The sequence below is a fragment of the Canis lupus genome, chromosome 11 (assembly GCF_011100685.1).
Source record: "Canis lupus familiaris isolate Mischka breed German Shepherd chromosome 11, alternate assembly UU_Cfam_GSD_1.0, whole genome shotgun sequence".
NCBI classification, from domain to species: Eukaryota; Metazoa; Chordata; class Mammalia; order Carnivora; family Canidae; genus Canis; species Canis lupus.
The window spans coordinates 22,847,606-22,868,579 of record NC_049232.1 but is presented as its reverse complement, the minus strand read 5'-3'; the positions used below and the strand labels follow the sequence as shown (position 1 = coordinate 22,868,579).

The 20,974-nt window shown below is 39.8% G+C and overlaps 1 protein-coding gene and 1 pseudogene across 2 annotated transcripts in view; one reads left to right on the top strand and one right to left on the bottom strand.

Moving 5' to 3' along the window:
* The window catches only part of DDX46 (DEAD-box helicase 46), a 73,106-nt gene extending 53,048 nt beyond the window's left edge, over positions 1-20,058 (bottom strand). The window contains exons 1-7 of one of the 2 annotated variants that reach the window (XM_038552199.1): positions 19,866-20,058; positions 16,579-16,767; positions 13,396-13,539; positions 8,055-8,151; positions 4,496-4,661; positions 2,040-2,191; positions 372-485 (exon numbers count right to left, since the gene is read on the bottom strand). In XM_038552199.1, coding sequence (XP_038408127.1) covers positions 372-485; positions 2,040-2,191; positions 4,496-4,661; positions 8,055-8,151; positions 13,396-13,539; positions 16,579-16,767; positions 19,866-19,882 — 879 coding nt within the window. In that variant the 5' untranslated portion in view covers positions 19,883-20,058. The remainder of the gene's footprint in view (positions 1-371; positions 486-2,039; positions 2,192-4,495; positions 4,662-8,054; positions 8,152-13,395; positions 13,540-16,578; positions 16,768-19,865) is intronic. The other variant, XM_038552198.1, reaches the window with a different exon arrangement.
* Positions 13,244-13,328, top strand: LOC119874103 (annotated as a pseudogene).
* Positions 20,059-20,974: the final 916 nt, after the last annotated feature.

Below are 20,974 nucleotides of genomic sequence, written 5' to 3'. Positions count from 1 at the left end.
TAAAGCTAAAATGACAAAATATTTCTAATATGGCTTTAAGGAAGTTTTGATATAGTTCTCTCCACACAAATCTTTACAATGCAGGTCAATAGGAAGAAATTCAATTCATTCTGTCACTTTATTTCTTCTCCCACCCTATATGCCTGAGGTGAGCTGATGAGGGGCAGAGAGGAAGCAAAAAGTGGGCATACAGAAAAAGGTCAGATACTAGAATGTTCTATCCACTGGATATTTAGCAACAAAACAGTTGAGAATAGCAAGAATTCCTCTTAACAGAAGTTTCTGTAACTAGAAAGTACATCTCCATCAATGCTTTCTAATAAATAACTTCTAGTATAGTATGAACAAAGTCAAAATTAATGAAGAATTACCTCCATGGCATCCTGGTCATTCTCCATCAGTTCACCTTTCTTCTTATCAGAATCTACCACTGCTTTTTTGGTTGTTACAACAGTGACAACTTTGGTGACTGTAGGCCCAGACTTCTAAAATGAAACAAGAATATATAAAGTATTTGTAAAAATGAAAAACAAATTGTGTGCAAATGAAATACAGTAACAACTGTCACAATTTATAATTTGAATTAACTTAATTACTACTGAAAACTTAAGTGACAAAAAAGACAAAAGGAGGGGAACCCGGGTGGCTCAGCAGTTTAGCACTGCCTTCAGCCCAGGGCATGATTCTGGAGACTCCGGACTGAGTCCCACGTAAGGCTCCCTGCATGGAGCCTGCTTCTCCCTCTGCCTGTGTCTCTACCTCTCTGTCTCTCATAAACAAACAAAATCTTAAAAAAAAAAAAAAAAAAAAAAGACAAAAGGAGTCTTTCTTTATGAACTTGTTTAAATTTTAAAATGCAATGTAACTGCATTATATAGCATATAGTTTTTACTTAATACTGTGGATTATAATTTTTTATCATTTTATATCATTTTATATAAAATCTAATTATGTAACATAGTTCATTTAAAAAATACTACTAGGGGGACGCCTGGGTGGCTCAGCAGTTTGGCACCTGCCTTTGGCCCAGGGTGTGATCCCAAAGTCCTAGGATTCAGTCCTAAATCGGGATCCCTGCATGGAGCCTGCTTCTCCCTCTGTCTACGTCTCTGCCTCTCTCTGTGTGTCTCTAATGAATAAATTGAAAAAAAAAAAAAAAAAAAAAAAACTACTACTAGGGACGCCTGGGTGGTTCAGCGGTTAAGCCACTGGTCCTGGAGTCCCAGGATCAAGCCCCACATCGGGCTCCCTGCATGGAGCTTGCTTCTCCCTCTGCCTGTGTCTTTGCCTCCCTCTCTCTCTGTGTGTCTCTCATGAATGAATAAATAAAATCTTAAAAAAAAAAAGAAAAAGAAAAAGAAAAAATGTGGAGAGGACCTACTGAGAAGTCAACAGCAAACATAGATACCAAATAAAGATGATGGTGTTAAGACTGACTTTTCATGGGTGCCTGGGTGGCTCAGTAACTTAAGCCTTGGCCTTCAGCTCAGGTCATGATCTTGGGGTCCTTGCATTAAGCCTTACATCTGACTCTACTCAGTAGGGAATCTGCCTATCTCTCTCCTTCCAGCCCTCCCCACCAATACATGCTTTCTCTCTCTCTCTCATAAATAAAATCCTTAAAACAAAAAAATTAATTCTCAAAGAATGCTTATAGCTAAAACTCTCAAGTATCTGCAGTACTGAGAAAAAGTACTGGCATTCTTGAGATGGAAGAGGAAATAATTTCCTAAAGTTAGGCAAGCCAGCCCTAGTAGGTCACTACAATAATTCAAGTTACCCAATTAGGAATAAATCTTTAAAAATAAGAGAAAGGCAGCCCTGGTGGCACAGCGGTTTAGCACCGCTTGCAGCCCAGGGTATGATCCTGGAGACCTGGGATCGGGTCCCACGTCGGGCTCCCTGCATGGAGCCTGCTTCTCCCTCTGCCTGTGTCTCTGCCTCTCTCTGTGTGTGTGTCTCTCATGAATAAATAAATAAAATCTTTAAAAAAAAATAAAAAATAAAAAATAAAATAAAAATAAGAGAAAATGACCTACCTTTTCGTTTCCCCCACCACCTTTCACACTTCTCATATTAAACTTCTTTACTTCTTCTTTTACTTCTTCCATGTAAGCATCTAATGGATCTAACTCCTCACCTTCCATTTCATTTCCTTCCTTTTCAGCTTCCGCAGGATCATCTTCATCATCTAAAATGGCAGAATCACTTTTCTGTACACGTTTTCAAAGGAAATACTTCATACTCAGGTTGCATCCCACCACTACCGATTCTCTCACTGCACAAACAACCTCCCTTCCAATCAACCCAGGTACACAGCAGTGCAAATACATTTATGAGTTTCTAAATAAAACATATATCAGTTTTAAGTAGTAATAATAATAAACTATAAGGTAAACTGAAAAAGACTAAAAACTCCTAAATTATAGGTTTCTTTTCTTTCAATTACCTATTTTTAAAATCACAGGAAAAAATAGCACATTTTAATTTCAACTAAGACATCATTGTCCCTTAAGAATACAATTCCTTCATCTATTTAAACCACTCTGAAATTTTCACAAAAATTGAAAAATTCACTGTATTTTGCACAGAAAAATGAAGCAAATTTCCATTTTCCTATAAAATTTCATACTTGCCTACTTCACTAAAACCTAAAAATCAAAATCAGATATGATAGGGAAATACTTCCAAGTTATGAAAAATCAGGAAGGACCTAAAAACATACCCTTAATTTACCTTCATTACTAACATTCTTACTTGTAGTAAAAAATTAAAAAGCTATTTATTGACTATGCCCATAAGAACCCAACTCTCCAGTCTAAAGTAAAATCAGTAATTCCTTATTGAACATTGCCCTAGGGGCAGCCTGGGTAGCTCAGCGGTTTAGCACCTGCCTTCAGCCTAGGGCATGATTCTGGAATCCCAGGATCGAGTCCCATGTCAGGCTCCCTGCATGGAGCTTGTTTCTCCCTCTGCCTGTGTCTCTGCCTCTCTCTTTCTCTCTCTCAATCTCTGTGTCTCTCATGAATAAATAAATAAAATCTTAAAAAAAAAATAGAACATTGACCTACAATTTACATATTAATAAATATTACAAGAGATTTAATAGCTCAATATGAATCCAGTAATTCTACTTCTAGGTATATATCCAAAAGAACCAAAAGCAGGTATTCAAAGAGATATTTGCACTATATTCATAGCAGCATTATTCACAATAGTCAAAAGGTGAAACCACCCACATATCCAACAGAAAAAAAGGTATACATAATGTAGTATTATACACACAATAGACTATGATTCAGCCATAAAGAAGGAATGAGAGGCTGATACATGCTACAACATGGAAGAACTTTGAGGACATAACAGTGAATAAAATAAGCCCACTTGCAAAAGCAGAAATAATGTATGACTACACTTATGTGAGGTACCTGGAATAGGCAAATTCATAGAATAGATATTACCAGAGATAGGAAGTAGAGAGAAGGGCAAGATGGCGAATTGATTTTTATTGGGTACAGGGACACCTGGCTGGCTCAGTCAGTGGAGCATGTGATTCTTGATATCAGGGTTGTAGGTTCAAGTCCCACATCAGGTATAGAGATTACTTAAAAAATTTTTTTAAATCTTGAGGGATCCCTGGATGGCTTGGTGGTTTGGTGCCTACCACTGGCTCAGGGTGTGATCCTGGAGTCCCGGGATCGGGTCCCGCATTAGGCTCCCTGCATGGAGCCTGCTTCTCCCTCTGCCTGTGTCTCTGCCTCTCTCTCTCTCTCTCTCTCTCTGTCTCATGAATAAATAAATAAAATCTTTTTTTTTTCTTTTTTAAGTAAAATCTTTAAAAAAGGTAAAGAAAAATCTTTATTGGGTACAGAGTTTCTGTTTGGAATAACGAAAAAGTTCTGGAAATGGACAGTGGTGATGGATGATGAAAAAAAACATGAATGTACTTAATGCCACAATATTATACACTTAACAGCGGTTAAAATCTGGGCACCTGGGTGGCTAAATTGGTTGAGTTTCTGACTCTTGGTTTCAGCTCAAGTCATGATCTCAGGGCCCTAGAATCGAGCCCTACATCGGGATCCTTGCTTAATAGGGAGTTCTGTTGTCCCTCTCCCTCTGCCCCACCCCCTTGCTCATGCTCTTATCTCAAATAAATAAAATCTTTTTAAAAAAATCGTTAGGGAAACCTGCGTGGCTCAGTGGTCGGGCGTCTGCCTTCAGCTCGGGGCGTGATCCCAGGATTGAGTCCTGCATCAGGCTCCTTGCCGGAAGCCTGCTTCTCCCTCTGTCTCTGCCTCTCTCTCTGTGTCTCTCATGAATAAATAAACAAAATCTTTAAAAATAAATAAATAAAGTTTAAAAATGGTTAAAATGTTATATTTTTCCACAGTAAAAAATGGCCTAAAAATTCCCAGCATGAAATATGACTCATATTTCTAGAATATTCTACATGAATTGTTATATAGGCTACTAGTCTAACAAATGAATATACCATCATCATCTTCTAAACTCCATTTTTTCCCTTGTTTCATCTCTTCAATTTCCTTTTTCAGTTCTCCTATGTTTTCCATGGCCTTTTTACGTTGCTCTTCTCGCCACTTTTCAACTCTTTCTTTTCGCTTTCTCATTTCTTCCTCCAACTTATTCTGATCAAAATTCTTGGGGGAAAATGAGAGATACAGAGAAAAAAAGATTAACTTTATTCCAGGGACATTCCAAATAAACTGTCCAAATTATAAAAAAGGAAAAGGGAAAACAGACGTTTTTACAAATTCCTCAAATTAGAACAGATTTAGATCACACATCTTTTAAAATATACCAGCAAAATGAAATCACAATAAAAAGCATCTACAACAGGGATGCCTGCCTTCAGCTCAGGGAGTGATCCTGGAGTTCCGGGATCGAGTCCCACATCGAGTCCCACATCAGGCTCCCTGCATGGAGCCTGCTTCTCTCTCTGCCTGTGTCTCTGCCTCTTTCTCTCTGTGTCTCTCATAGATAGATAGATAGATAGATAGATAGATAGATAGATAGATAGATAGATAGATAAAATCTTTTTAAAAAGGCATCTACAACTAAGAAAGCAGACTTCAAAGACAATAAACTAATCACATTTTAATTAAAAGCTAGATACACACATGAATTCACTTTCTCAAACTAGACACTAGATAAATTAACAAGCAAAATTCCAGTTATTAGTTATTCTCAACTTTAAATCCACTAAACTCCAAATTTTCCTCCATGAAAAAGAAATCTTCTATTACAAATAAGTGAGTCAGTGAAAGCGATTTATTAACATGATTAAAAAGTTTTGGTCTTTTAGTCTTTAGGTCTAGGTTTCCTAAAAACAGCCATTCTAAAGACATTATCAAGATGATTAATAATACTCTGGAAAGGTGACAACAAACCATTTTCACAGCCATAAGCAGAAACTTAATGATTAAGCACCACAGAAATAAAAAAAGTTGACATATGCTGGCGCACCTGGGTGGCTAGATCAGTTAAGTGTCTAATTTCAATTCAGGTCATGATCTTGGGGGTACTGGGGTCAAGCCCTGCTTCAGGCTCAGTGCTCAACGGGGAGTCTACTTGTCCCTCTCCCTCTGCCCCTCCCCCAGCTTCTGATCTCTCTCTCTCAAGTAAATAAAATTTTTAAAAAATAATTTACATATGCCATAATTATAGACAGATATGGAAATATATATATCAAAAAACAGGAAAATTTACCACACAATTTTATTTTTTAAAGATTTTATTTATTTATTCACGAGAGACACAGAGAGAGAAAGAGAGAGAGAAGCAGAGACAGAGGTAGAGGGAAAAGAAGCCTCCATGTTGGAAGCCCTATGTGGGACTCAATCCCAGGCCTCCAGGATCACAGCCCGGGCCAAAGGCAGGCACTAAACCACCGATCCACCCAGGCATCCACTACCACACAATTTTTTTTTTAAAGCTTTTCCCCTGAGTTTTCTTTCTTTTTAAAGATTTTATTTATTTATTCATGATCGACATAAAGAGAAAGAAAGAAAGAAAGAAAGAAAGAAAGAAAGAAAGAAAGAAAGAAAGAAAGAAAGGAAGGAAGGAAGGAAGGAAGGAAGGAAGGAAGAGGCAGAGACACAGGCAGAGGGAGAAGCAGGCTCCATGTCGGAGCCCAACGTGGGACAAGATCCCGGGACTCATCCTGGGCCAAAGGCAGGCACCAAACCGCTGAGCCACCCAGGGATCCCCAATACCACACAATTTTAATGGTGATTTGGAACTAATATAACATTGGATGTTAAGTACCCTGGAATTAAAATTTCCAACTTAATTAAAAAAAAAAAAACTTAAGGCACCTGGCTGGCTCAGTCAGAACACATGACTCTTGATCTTGAGGTGGCAAGAGTAGCCTAGCCCCACATTGAATGTTCCCACGTTGCGTGTAGAGATTACTTAAATAAACAAACTTTAAGGGACACCTGGGTGGCTCAGCAGTTGAGCACCTGCCTTTAGCTCAGGGCATGATCCTGGAGTCCCGGGATAGAGTTCCACATCAGCCTCCCTATATGGGGCCTGCTGTTCCCTCTGCCTGTGTCTCTGCCTCTCTCTCTCTGTGTCTCTCATTAATAAATAAAATTTAATAAAATAAATAAATAAATAAATAAATAAATAAATAAATAAATAAATAAATAAGATTTAAAATAAATAAATAAATAAATAAACTCTTAAAAAGTATACAAATCTTTTAGAGGGTAATTGATGCTATTTTTTAAAACATTAAATGCAACACACTGATAAAGCCATTTCACTGATACCAATTTACCTATACTATATTCACAAAAGACATGCGTAAAAGGATTCACATACCACTATTCATAACGAAGCCTGGAAACAACCTAAATATCCATCCCATCAAAGGTGATTTCTCTACATTGTTTCAACAGAACACTATGCAGACATTAAAAACATTGAGCTATATCATTTATGCAGTTACAGAGGACAGACCTCCAATATATAATAAATAAAACAGTGTGGCAATCTATTTAAGTTGGATAGTGGGTCTACTGCTGTTTATTCTTCTTCAGACCTTATGTGTTGATAAAATAATGCATAACTTAAAAATAAACAAAAGGAGGGCACCTGGCTGGGTTAGTGGAGCCTCAACTCTTAATCTGGGGGTTGAGTTTGAGCCCTACATCAGGAGTAGAGATTTTTTAATTAAAAAAAAAAAAAAAAAAACAGAACAAAAGCAAGGTATAGCATAGTATATATGTTACGGTCACATTTTCTTAAGTAAAAACAGATAATGTACATAGACATGAAAGATTTTTGAGAAAAAAATTTTCTAATGGGAACAGCTTTCACTGTTCTTTCCTTAACCTGTTTCTTTCTTTATAAGTTATCGTTTATTTAAAAATAAAAATAGGGGCACCTAGATGGCTCAGTCAGTTAAACATCTGTCTTTGGCTCAGGTCATTATCTTGAGGTCCTGGGATGGAGCCCCCGTTGTGCTCCCTGTTCAGCAGGGAGTCTGCCTCTCCCTCCTCCTCTGCTGCTCCCCTTGCTGTGTTCTCTCATTCTCTCTCAAATAAAAGAATAAAATCTTTTAAGAAAAAATAAATTAAATAAAAATAAAAATATATAGGGGCACCTAACTGGCTCAGGTGGCTCTTGATCTCAGGGTTGTGAGCTCTTGATCTCAGGGTTGTGAGCTCAAGCCCTATGTTGGATGCAGGGCCTACTTAAAAAAAAGAAACAAGGGATCCCTGGGTGGCGCAGCGGTTTGGCGCCTGCCTTTGGCCCAGGGCGCAATCCTGGAGACCCGGGATCGAATCCCACATCAGGCTCCCGGTGCATGGAGCCTGCTTCTCCCTCTGCCTGTGTCTCTGCCTCTCTCTCTCTCTGTGACTATCATAAATAAATAAAAATTTATTAAAAAAATAAATAAATAAAATAAATAAAATAAAATAAAATAAAATAAAATAAAATCAATAGCAATAATAAAACCCCAACAGTTTGTGATCACAGAAACAAATTTGATACTATACAATTATTCATGTTAGTAAACATACGCCAGCATCTTTTTCTTTTTCATCCTCTTTGTCATCTTTGTCCTTTTTCTTCTCTTTAGAGCTTTCCCCACTATCTGTTTTCTCTTTGGATCTAGACCTACCAAAAAAGAGAGAAAGAAACATTATTTGTGCTTTAAATTCACATTTAAAATACATTTAAAGAGGGCGCCTGGGTGGCTCAGTCAGTTAAGTGTCCAATTCTTGATTTCAGCTCAGGTTATGATCTCAGAATAGTGGGATCAAGCTCCACGACGGGCTCTATGTTGAGCATGGAGCCTGCTTAAGAGTCTCTTTCCCTCTGCCCCTTCCCATACCCTGCTCACATACACACACGCTCTCTCAAAAAAAAAAAATAATAATAAAATACATTTAAAGACTTGCATTTTACTTTTGAGGTAAGAAACTTCCAAGAGTCAACTTAACTTTTATATTAATAATCACCTTGGAAATAAGTTGAAAATTTAATCCTATAACATTAATTGCAAATATTATTAAGTATTTGGCAATTTGGCCAAGAAAAATTAGACATATCATAAAAATGACAAAATTTGAGAGGTAAAATTTAACACAAGAAGAAATTTATGAAAACAGTATCATTCTGGGGATCCCTGGGTGGCTCAGCGGTTTAATGCCTGCCTCTGGCTCAAGGCATAATCCTGGAGTGCCGGGATTGAGTCCCACATTGGGCTCCTTGCATGGAGCCTGCTTCTGCCTCTGCCTCTCTCTCTGTCTGTCATGAATAAATAAATAAAATCTTAAAAAAAAAAAAAACATTAACATTCTGTACGATAATTTAATATATAATGCTTAAAACCCCAGCATGGGGGACGCCTGGGTGGCTCAGTGGTTGGGTGCCTGCCTTCAGCTCAGGTCGTGATCCTGGGATCCAAGATCGAGTCCTGCATCGGCTCCCTATGGGGAGCCTACTTCTACCTCTGCCTGTGTCTCTGTCTCTTTATCTCAGTCTGTGTCTCTCACGAATAAATAGATAAATCTTTAAAAATAAAAAAATTAAAAATAAAACCCCCAAAGGCTTGCATTTCACCCCTATGTGTGGTATCTTGTAAGAAAAAAAAACATTGGGGATCCGTGGGCAGCTCAGCGGTTTAGCGCCTGCCTTTGGCCCAGGGCGAGATCCTGGAGTCCCAGGATCGAGTCCCATGTCGGGCTCCCGGCATGGAGCTTCTCTGCCTCTCTCTCTATATATATATATCTATCATAAATAAATAAATAAATCTTTAAAGAAAAAAAAATTCTGGGCAGCCCCTGTGGCACAGCGGTTTAGTGCCACCTGCGGCCTGGGGTGTGATCCTGGAGGCCCAGGATCGAGTCCCACATCGGGCTGCCTGCATGGAGCCTGCTTCTCCCTCTGCCTATGTCTCTGCCTCTCGCTCTGTGTCTCTATGAATAAATAAATAAAAATCTAAAAAAAAAAATAATTTGAAAGCAATCAATTCAGTCTTTTTTTCCTCTCCCTTTAAATTTGGTACATTTTACACTTTCCAGATTTGATGAAGCCATCCAGAAGAAAAGAAGACAATTTTCTAGTACAGACTTCTAAATAGTTTACAATTATGCCATCGAGTTTGGTCTTTATTTTTTTAAAGATTTTATTTATTTATTCATGAGAGACAGAAAGAGAGCAGGGCAGAGACAGAGGGAGAAGCAGACTCCATGCAGGAAGCCCAATGTGGGACTCCATCCTGGGACTCCGGGATCACACCCTGAGCAGAAGGCAGACACTAAACCACTGAGCCACCCACGCATCCCTGAATTTGGTCTTTAATCTGCTTTTTTGTACAGAATGAGGTAGGTGATCCTACTTCATTATATGGTAGCAAATGTCCCCAGTACCACTTTTTTTTTAAAGTAGGCTCCACACTGAGGTTGAACTCAGAACCCTGAGATCAAGACCTGAACTGATATCAAGTATGACTTTTAATCGACTGAGCCACCCAGGTGCCCCCCCCACCAAGTACTTCTTATTGAAAGAACTTTTTCCCACTAATTACGCTGTCTTTGCTGTCTTTTATTAAATGACCATGTATGTGGGGATCTGTTTCTGGGCTCTTTATATGGTTCCACTGATCTATTTGTCTATCCTTACTAAAACCACACTTAATTCCTACAATTGTATGACAAGTTTTAATATCTAGTAGCCCTCCTCTCTTGTTCTTTAAGATTCTTTATGCCCTTGCATTTCTAATTTTATAATCAGTTTGTGAAACACTTTTATATTCATGTACACTAAGAACTTTAAACATGAATATATTTTGAAGTTAATAAAAAAAGCTCTTTCTAAATCTACTTAGATAACCATGACTTTTCTCCTTGAATCTTATTCCAATTTTAGTATATGTGCTCCTGAGGCAAGCACACTTTGAATCCTATTAATAAAGAATTACACTGATTTTTTTTTAAAGGTTTTATTTCTTCATTTGAAAGAGAGCACAAGCAAGAGGAGGGGCAGGACAGAGAAGCAGACAGACACACACCACCCTGCAAAGCAGGAACCCAGATGCGGAATTCGATCCCAGGACCCTAGGATCACGATCAGAGCCGAAGGCAGGCGCTTAACCAACTTGAGCCACAGAGGCACCCCTAAACAGATTTATTTTCTAATGTTAAATCAACCATCCATTCCTGGAATAAATATAACTAGTTCATAGTTATTTTCTTTATATATTTTTGGATTTGGTATAATAACTTTTATGTTTAGATTAATTATAGACTTTAATTTTCTTCTATCATACTGCCCTTGTCAGGCTTTAATACCTACTTTCTTCTAAATACATAACATGAATTGAGAAATATTTCTTCTTTCATAAGTCTTTGTTCACCAGAAGTATTATTACAGAGTGACAAGACAAGCCACAGAGTAAGAGAATATACGTGCCATTCATACAAATGACAACCAGAGTATTTTAAAACAACAAAAACCTCCTACAACAGGAAAAGAAGCAAAAGATTTTTAACATATTTCAGAAAAGAAGAAATCCGAATGACCAATAAACATATGAAGAGATGTTCAACCTCACTAGTCATCAGAGAAATACAGATTAAAAGCACAACAATACTGGTATAACATGTATAACCAATTAACTGGTATAACATGTATAACCAATTAACAAAATTAAAAGGACTGGCAATACCAAATATTGGGAAGGGTATGGAGCAACACAAGTCTCACACTATTCACTGGAGTACAATTAGTATTCCCTCTTTGGAAAGCATTTGGGATTACACAGTAAAAATGAAGGTATGTTGGGGTGCTTGGGTGGCTCAGTTGGTTGAGTGAATGACTCCTGATTTCAGCTCAGGCCAAGATCTCAGGGCTCAAAAAGAGCCCCATTTTGAGCTCTGCACTCAACAGGGAGCCTACTAGAGTCTCTATTCTTCTCCCTCTGCCCCTCCCCTTGCTCATGTGGTCACACTCACTCTCTCCCTCAAATAAATAAATTTAAAAAGGGGGGGGGGCGCACCTGGGTGGCTCAATCAGTTAAGTGTCTCCCTTCGGTTTGGGTCATGATCCCAGGAGATCAAGCTCTCCACCCGGCTCCCTGCTCAGCAGGAATCTGCTTCTCCCTCTCCCTTTACCCTTCCCACTCATTCTCTCTCTCATACAAACAAATAAAATCTTAAAAAAAAAAAATGAAGCTATGTTTATTCTACGACCATATAATTTCACTCCTAGATATACACCTTAGGGAAACTCATGCACATGTATACTATGACACATATATAAAAATGTTCACAATAGCCAAAAAGTTAACCCAAACACCTACCTCAGTAGAATGGATAAACAGTGGTATATTTATGCCACAGAATAGCATTCAGCAATGAAAATAAACTGTTGTAAGCAACACAGATGAGTCTCAAACAATAATCAACAGAGACACAAAAGAATATGTGACTTATTCAGGTAATATTAAAAAAGATATAAATCTAAGCAATTCTTTTTCCAGATGTGAACACAGGTGTAAAACTATTAAAAAAAAATACAAAGAAATTATGAGTATAAAAGTCAGGAGTGGTTTTATCTGGGGTAGTAGAGAGCTGAGTTAGAGAAGGGACATGGAGGGCTTCTGGAGATACATGTTCTATTTCTTAACCTTGGTAATGGTTATGTGGATATTGGTTTATAATTATTTAATAGATTGCACATTTATTTCATTCACTTTTCTGAATTATATTTTATTTTTAATTCAAAATAATCTCAGTGAGTATTATTATACCAATCTTGGTCAAATAAAAAAAATTCATAAAATAAAATTAATGACATGAGAAAAACTCATGATTAATAAGAGGAATATAGAGAAAACAGAAACAAACTCCTATATCAACTATCGTATGTCGCCACTTTAGAAATAGGCAAAGAACAAACCACTAAAAAGAGAAACATAAAGGATAAACATACTATGTCTAACAGATATATATCTCTCAAAATTGAATGGTACTAGCATCCTAAGGAAACATGTACATTTAACTTAACACAAGCAAAGTTCACACCTATCCTGAAGAGCAATTCAGCAATGCACATCATGAGTTAAAAAGTTGTCAACCAATGTCAGAAATGCTAAGATCATCATTTTAAAGCAAAAAGAGGGACAATTGGGTGGCTCAGCGATTAAGCATCTGCCTTCGGCCCAGGGCGTGATCGAGTCCTGGGATCAAGTCCCACATCGGACTCCCTGCGTGGAGCCTGCTTCTCCCTCTGCTTGTGTCTCTGCCTCTCTCTCTCTCTGTGTCTCTCATGAATAAACAAATAAAATATTTAAAAAATAAAAATTTTTAAAAAAAGGAAAAAAGAGTTCCTACAAAGATATTTATACAAGACATTCCTGACCATTAACAGTAGGTATTAAATAAGAGAATATATTATGAATGTTAAAACTAATTGAACCTAGTACTTTTCAATAGAATTATAAGCTTTATAATTAAAATTCAACCAACAGTTCATAAGAGACAAAATAAGTAATTATTTATAAAGACAAAAAAAAAAAAAAAAAAAGGAGGGACGCCTGGGTGGCTCAGCAGTTGAGCGTCTGCCTTCGACCCAGGGCGTGATTCTGGAGACCCAGGATCGAGTCCCACCTCGGGCTCCCCGCATGGAGCCTGCTTCTCCCTCTGCCTATGTCTCTGCCTGCCTCTGTCTCTCATAAATAATAAAATTTTAAAAAAAAGGAAAGAGCTTTGCGCAGTGGCAGTATCGTAGCCAATGAGGTTTATCCGAGGCGCGATTATTGCTAATTGAAAAAAAATAAAAAAATAAAAAAAGGAAAGAATAAGGAAGAGTCAGTTCCCAAACTGTAGGAGAGATATGGTCCAACAATAACATTACCTATTCTCAGCTTTCTTGCTTTTATTGCCAGGACTGGAGGATCTGGATCGCCGGCCTCGGCTTCTACTCCTTGAGCGTCTCCTGTCTCGACTTCGAGATCTTCTTCGCTCTCGACTTCTGTCTCTCTCTCTACTTCTGGAACGCCTAAAAGGAGGACACTTTTCATTCATTCTATGAACCAAGTAAAATTTCTTTCAGATAATGGTTCTGTCCCGTATTGAAAGAACCCTTTTAACTATTACCATTATTAAAGGCTGAGATTTCAATTAACCATCAAGTCAGATAAACAAGGAACAAGTAAAGCCAATTCTTACAAGTGGTTAAAGAAAAAAATGACAATACTAATGCCAAAATGGTATTTGTTGAAAAACAGCAAATCTGTGATAATAAATCTTTTTAAAATCTATGGTCTAGAGTAGAAAATCCAAATTTCAGTCAGCCAAAACCTAAGTATAAGGATGGGCACAATGGGGCTATGGAAAGATCACAGAAGGGGCGCCTGGGTGAATGTCTGCCTTTGGCTCACGGTGTGAGGTCCTGGGATGGAGTCCCACATCAAGCTTCCTGCATGAATCCTGCTTCTCCCTCTATGTCTCTGCCTCTATGTGTCTCTCATGAATAAATAAAATCTTAAAAAAAAAAAAAAAAAAAAAAAAAAAAGGAAAGATCACAGAAATTAAGACTAGGAGACAGGGATGCCTGAGTGCCTCAGCAGTTCGTTGCCTCCTTCAGCTCAGGTGTAATCCTAGAGTTTACACTAGGATTATCATGTGGGTTCGAGTCCCACATCAGGCTCCCTGCATGGAGCCTGCTTCTCTCTCTGCCTGTATCTCTGCCTCTCTCTGTGTCTCTCATGAATAAATAAATAAAATCTTAAAAAAAAAAAAAAAAAAGACTAGGAAACAATTTCTATTCTAGAGCTGACTGTGAGATGACACAGGGCAGATCAACTCTCTGGGTCACAGCTTCCTCATCTATATAATATGGAGAATTCACTTAGATAATCTCAAAATCCTTCTTGCTCTTCTTGTGATTCTACTTTCACTCCTGAAAGTCAAAGACCAAATCCCAAAAAATCAATTTCACTTAACAAGTACATGAATGAATTTTATGAAACTGTTCCTGGCACCACATGATACAAAACTGAGTAAGTTAGCACTATGCACATTTTCATAAATGAGTATTTTCCCTGAGTACCCTGTAATACCTTTTCAATTTCTTCTTCCGCTGTTTGAAAAAGACAGTTTTTTTCTGTGATCAGTTCATAGCACATGTATAACTTTGTCTAATTTCCTATTATAATAATAAGAAACTTATCAAACGATTTTTTGGTGTAAGGAAGATTATTTTTATTTACAATGTTTTCAACAGCTAGAAAGGTTACAGCTGCTTGACTGATGCGGAGGAATATGTAAGCAAGTGAAAGTAAAATAAAAATTAGGAGGTTCTTTTGTTTAAATCTAAAATAGTTTTTTGGGATCCCTGGGTGGCGCAGCGGTTTGGCGCCTGCCTTTGGCCCAGGGCGCGATCCTGGAGACCCGGGATCAAATTCCACATCGGGCTCCCGGTGCATGGAGCCTGCTTCTCCCTCTGCCTGTGTCTCTGCCTCTCTCTCTCTCTCTCTCTGTGACTATCATAAATAAATAAAAATTAAAAAAAAAAAAATAGTTTTTTAAACTACCAAGGGCAGCCCCGGTGGCTTAGTGGTTTAGCGCCACCTTCAGCCCAGGGTGTGATCCTGGAGACCCGGGATCGAGTCCCACGTCAGGCTCCCAGCATGGAGCCTGCTTCTTTTCTTTTCTTTCTTTTCTTCTTTTCTTTTCTTTTCTTTTCTTTTCTTTTCTTTTCTTTTCTTTTCCTTTCTTTTCTTTTCTTTTCTTTTCTTTTCTTTTCTTTCCTTTCCTTTCCTTTTCTTTTCTCTTTCTTTCTTTCTTTCTTTCTTTCTTTCTTTCTTTCTTTCTTTTTCTTTCTCTCTCTCTCTCTCTCTCTCTAATAAATAAACTTTTTTAAAAATCTTAAAAAATAAATAAAACAGTGTCAAACAGGGTTGCCTGATTGGCTCAGTTGGTAGAGTATGCAACTCTTCATTTTGAGGTTGCAAGCTCAAGCACCACATTGTGTGCAGACATTACTTAAAAATAAAATATTTTAAATAAATAAATAGAATTTTTTTTAGAAATTAAAAAGTGGGAGGTGGGTGGGCCGGGTGGGCCAGGTGTGCTTAGCTGGCTCAGTCTGTAGAGAATGCAATTCTTGATCTCAGAGTTATAAGTTTGAGCCCATGTTGGGTAAAGAAATTACTTAAAAATAAAAAGCTTTTAAAAAGCCATTTTTCTTTTTTTTTTTTCTTTTCTTTTTTTTTTTTTTTTTTAAGATTTTTTCATTCATGAGAAACAGAGAGACAGGCAGAGACACAGGCAGAGGGAGAAGCAGGCCCCATGCAGGGAGCCCGATGCGGGACTTAACCCCGGGACTCCAGGATCAGGACCTGGGCTGAAGGCAGGCACTAAACTGGTGAGCCACCCAGGGATCCCCCATTTTTCTTTAAAGTGTTAAACAGCAAACAGGGATTGCAGATGGCTCTGCCCTTTTCCTTCTCCTGTTGCCTTTAGTGGCTGTTCTGAACACAGTGGTCAGCTCTCTTGGGACAGAATTAGAACAGAACAGCCCTGATGACATATTACCTTACCTTTCACTTGTTTTTAAAACCTTTCTCAGGGCAGCCCCAGTGGCGCAGCGGTTTAGCGCCGCCTGCAGCCCATGGTGTGATCCTGGAGACCAGGGATCGAGTCCCACATCAGGCTCCTTGCATGGAGCCTGCTTCTCCCTCTGCCTGTGTCTCTGCCTCTGTGTGTGTGTGTGTGTGTGTGTGTGTGTGTGTGTTTCTCATGAATAAATAAATCTTTAAAAAATAATAATAATAATAAAATAATAAAATAAAATAAAACCACCTTTCTCAGGGGACTCTGGGGATTCTCTCTGGATTACAAGAAATATAGCCTAACGTTTCCAAACTTAAAACACCGTTTAATAGTCTTTGCTTCAGGCAAATCACCTCTGGACCTCATCAAATGAACTGGGTTTAAGGAGAATGCCCACAAAGGGGCCACTAAATTCCACTTTTGAAGAAGCCTGATTTACCTGAGAAGGCCCACTTTATCATTTTTAGGAAACTAGTCTTACCTCAGGCGCTTCCGGTCTCTTGACCGAGATCTTCTTTTATCTCTGCTACGAGACCTCTCTCTCCTTCTATCTCTATCTCTGCTTCTAGACCGTCTGTCATCTCCACGTTTACTTCTTTTGTCTGAGGGTGAGCGACTTCTAGAACGACTTCCAGAGCGCCCCCTTGATGCTGATCGCTTTCGATAGTGGCTAGAATGTTAAGTTCAAGATTAGGTTTAGCAAACACAGGTAGCTTCTATATTTAATTACTCAGATTTTCCCCGAAAGATCTTAACAGACAAACACTGAAATGACTTTTTATTCATCAACTCTTAAAATCTGGGGAAAGGAATGATGCCTGTAGCTATCTACAGTCTGTGTAGACAGGAAAAAACTATACTGAAAAGGAAGCAAGGACAGCAAAAATTTTAGAATAGACCAAACTCCTGCCTTGGGGCCCTAAGCAACTTGCATTCTGGTAAATGAAGAGATGAGAGACAACTAAAGCAATAAATACACAATACATCATGTGGTGCTATGGAGAAAAACACATCAGAGTAAATGAAGAGAGAGACGACGGGGCACAGGTTTGCTATTTTATACCAGGTGGTAAGAGAAAAACTTGCCAATCAACAGATATTTCAGAGGTTTGAAGAAAATAAAAGGAACCTTGAAGATACAGGGGGGAGAAACTTTTCAGGCAAAAGGTACTGCAAATGCAAAGTCCCTGAGGAGGAAGCTTGACTGGTGTGCTCAAGAAACAGCAAGGAAGGCAGATGTGGCTAAGGCTCAACAACCAAGAGAGAGTGCCATGTGATGAGGTGAGAGATACAGTAGGGCAGCCAAACATGGAAGGCCCTGTAGAGCCTTAGAGGCGATTCTAAGGATTTTTTCTTTCACTCTCTGTAAGTTGAGAAGTTACTGGAAGATTCTAAGTGCAGAAGTAATGTTACCTCACTAATATTTTTAAAGCACTGGTCTGGCTGCTGAGGGGAGAGCAAATTGAAGCCAAGGGCAGAAGCAGGGAAAACAGGCAGAATGCTAACACAATCATCCAAGTAAGAAAGTGGTGCATTGGATGAGAATGTTAGGTGGAGAGTTTCTAGGACGTGTCAAAATCTAGAGATTTTCAAACTAGAACTGCCTGATTTAAGGATTAATTCAATGCCAAGCGTGACAGCAAGGGAGAATTCATGGGTGTTTCTGAGCTACGTGGCTGGACTGGGCAGAAAGATAAAATTGCTATTTATTAAGATGGGAAGCCTGAAGGAACACATGTTGGGGGGTGGGTGGGAATCAGGATATTAGGCATTCCCATGGATATGTAAGTAGGTAGTTGCAACACGAGTCTAGAGTTGAAGGGAATCATCAGTATACAAAGGTTACTTAAAGCAATAAACATGGATAAGATGGCTAGGGAATAAGCGCACCACATCATCCCTCAAGCACCTGAAATTCAATGTGTAAAACCCAAACTTACTACCTTTGCCTCCCCAAGCCATTTATCATCCCAACTTGTAGTCAGTAGGCTCAAAATACCAGTTACTTTCAGTATTTTTCTCATTCTACACAACTAATAGAACATGAAGTATCACTAATTTCACTTCTGTAAATTCTCTGCACACTATTATCACCTCCTCAGAGTTCTCACTCACTATTCCACATCAGAGCTTTCTAGTTAGGACATTTTAGAAGATCTCTGTCTTCTTACTTCTAAGCCCTTTTCCCTGAAATGTTTTACTCGTTGCTGCTACAGTAATCTTTGTAAAACAGAGTTCTGACCACATTATATTAACATAGGTACACATTTCTTACTCAAAACCTTCAAAGACTCTCAAATTCTAACCTTCAAAACTAAATCTACAATCCACTCACATTCTGGACCCAATTCCCTTCCAGAACCTATCTCCTACCACTTTTCTTCATGACACCTATATATGTAGGCAAACTAGGCTCTTATTTCTCAAACACCTTGCTCCATCCCACCTCTGAGCCTTTCATAACTTCTTGAATTAACCTAGAGCACAAGGGGGGGGGGGGGGGCTATAAGAGGCTTCCTTGAGATGGGCCCTGAAGGCTGTGCTGAAGAGTCTGACTTCATCCTGGAGGCAATGAGAATCAATGCAGATGAAAAGAGAGGAATGGCATAATCTTTATTCTAGAAGTATCACTCTGGCGGCAGTGTGAGGAATTTTTAGAAGAGCAAGATCACAGGAAGATAATTTGAGGCAAGTGTAGCATTCTGAGTACTAAATGATCAGGGCTGGAATTAGGTTAGGGAGAGCAAGAATGAAAACAGAGTGTAGAATCTTACTGGGTTTAGACAGTTAAGAGAGAAAAATGAATCAAATAAATAATCACTTCCAGGTTCCTGGTCTGCATAGCCAGATAAATAGCCTTCAAGGAAATTTTAGAAGATCTTCACAGGGATTCTCTGTAAACAAAGAAATTCTCTTTATCCAGGTGATGGTTACACAGATTATGGATTTGTTAAATTTTCATCCAGCTCTCTATCCTTAAGCTTTGTCCATTTCCCTGAACGTTCACTGTACTTCAATAAACTACTATTACTTTACTCATTACTTATATCTCAGATAAAAAGGACCTTTCACTCACTGCTAAATACACAGCAAACATTCATCTCTAAGATAAAAGCCTCAAGGTCCCAAACCACGTAACAATCTAAAGTTTTGAAGAGATACCATAATTCTAGTAAGACCTCCCCCCCAATCCACAATTTTAATAGGATAGAAAACACCTAATAAAGAAATATGATATATATCTGCGACATAATCTCCATGCCACAAGCATGTATTGTAACCTGCTAAAAGGCTAGTCATGTTCAATGTTGTAGGTGATGTAAAAATACGTAGTCTTCGGCTCCTTTCGACTGACTTGAGAAAATACGAGACACGCACAAAGAACTAAAATAGCAACAGGCGCCCAGAAAACGTGGCAAACGCGAACTGCTAAGAACTTCAACGGGGATCACTAGTGACTGCGGGATTACGGTGGGCCCCGCGGAAATGGCGGGACGTGGTGCCCATCACTGACCCCCGGGAGGGGCGGCTCCGCTCCAGGCGCTGCAACGGGCCATGGCAGTGCTGGGAACCCAGTGACCGTCACCGGCCCAAGGACAGCCACTCTCTCGGCCGAGGCCCCCCTGCCGCTCCGCGGGCCGCGGGCCGCGCTGGCCGCACGTGGGGCTGCACCGGCTCAGGCCTGGTCCCGCCGCCACCTCAACTCCCGCCTCTTCCCCCACCCCGGGGACGCCGCCCGCCGCTCGGCCGCTAGGCGCGCCGTCTCACCGCGACTCCCGGCCCATGGTGCCGCCCGCGCCGACAGCGGCTCCCCTCGGGACGATGCACGGAAGAACCGAACAAAGAAGGAGGCCCCGCCGCCCTCGGCCAGCCCGGCGAGTAGCAGGCACTAAGAGGGAGCAGCAAATACAGCTGCAGCGGCCATCCGAGAGCGGCCAACGAAAACAGGACGTGCGGGCGCCGCGGCAGAGAGACGGGACAAGCGGGCCGGAAGCTGCTGGCTCTCCACAGCGCCCCCTCTGGGCTGGAGGCCGCACTGCGCCGGCCGCGCCGAGAGGCGCGCGACCTTGGCTGGGTTTTCCCTGCAGTGCCTAGAAGGTCTGTCTGTGCGCTTTGGTGCGGTGGAGGAAGATGCCTTGGCTTTGCAGGCCCTGGGAAGATCTTTCCTCCAAGGGCTACCGAGGCGCCGTATGCATTCCCGACCTATAATACTGTCCCCCTTAATCTGCGCTGAGTGATGCTACCAACATCTCCATTCACTTTCATTCATTTATATTACATTCATTGATATGTATTGTTTTTGTTTTAAACGTTTTATTTATTTATTTATTTATGAGAGAAACGGGGGGGGGGGGGCGGGCAGAGACACAAGCAGAAGGAGAAGCAGGCTCCATGCGGGGAGCTCAACGTGGGACTCGATCCCAAGACCCCAGGAACATACCCTGGGCCTAAGGCAGGCGCCAAACAGCTGAGCCACCCAGGCGTCCCATTGGTATGTATTGTTGTGTGTGTGGGTTACGTCCGTCCTACATCCAGGGAGTACAAGTTAGTGGGGGATATAGACATAAAAACACAAGCAAATGTAATACAAAAAGAGAGAGAGAGAGAGAGAGATTACAGCATAAGGGAGAGGTTTAGAAAGAGTTCCCTGAGGATGTGACCTTTAAGGTGAGATGTGAAGATTGAGTAGGAGTTAAGTTGGTGGAGAAGAGGAAGAAGAGCTAAGAATATATTCCTAAAATTATAGTGATTCTCAACATTCCCTGAGCTTGGAAGCTTTAAAAAAAAATACATGATGGGGCATCTGGGTGGCTGTCTATAGAGCATGTGACTCTTGATCTCAGAGAGACGAGTTCAAGCCTCAGGCCAGGTATGGA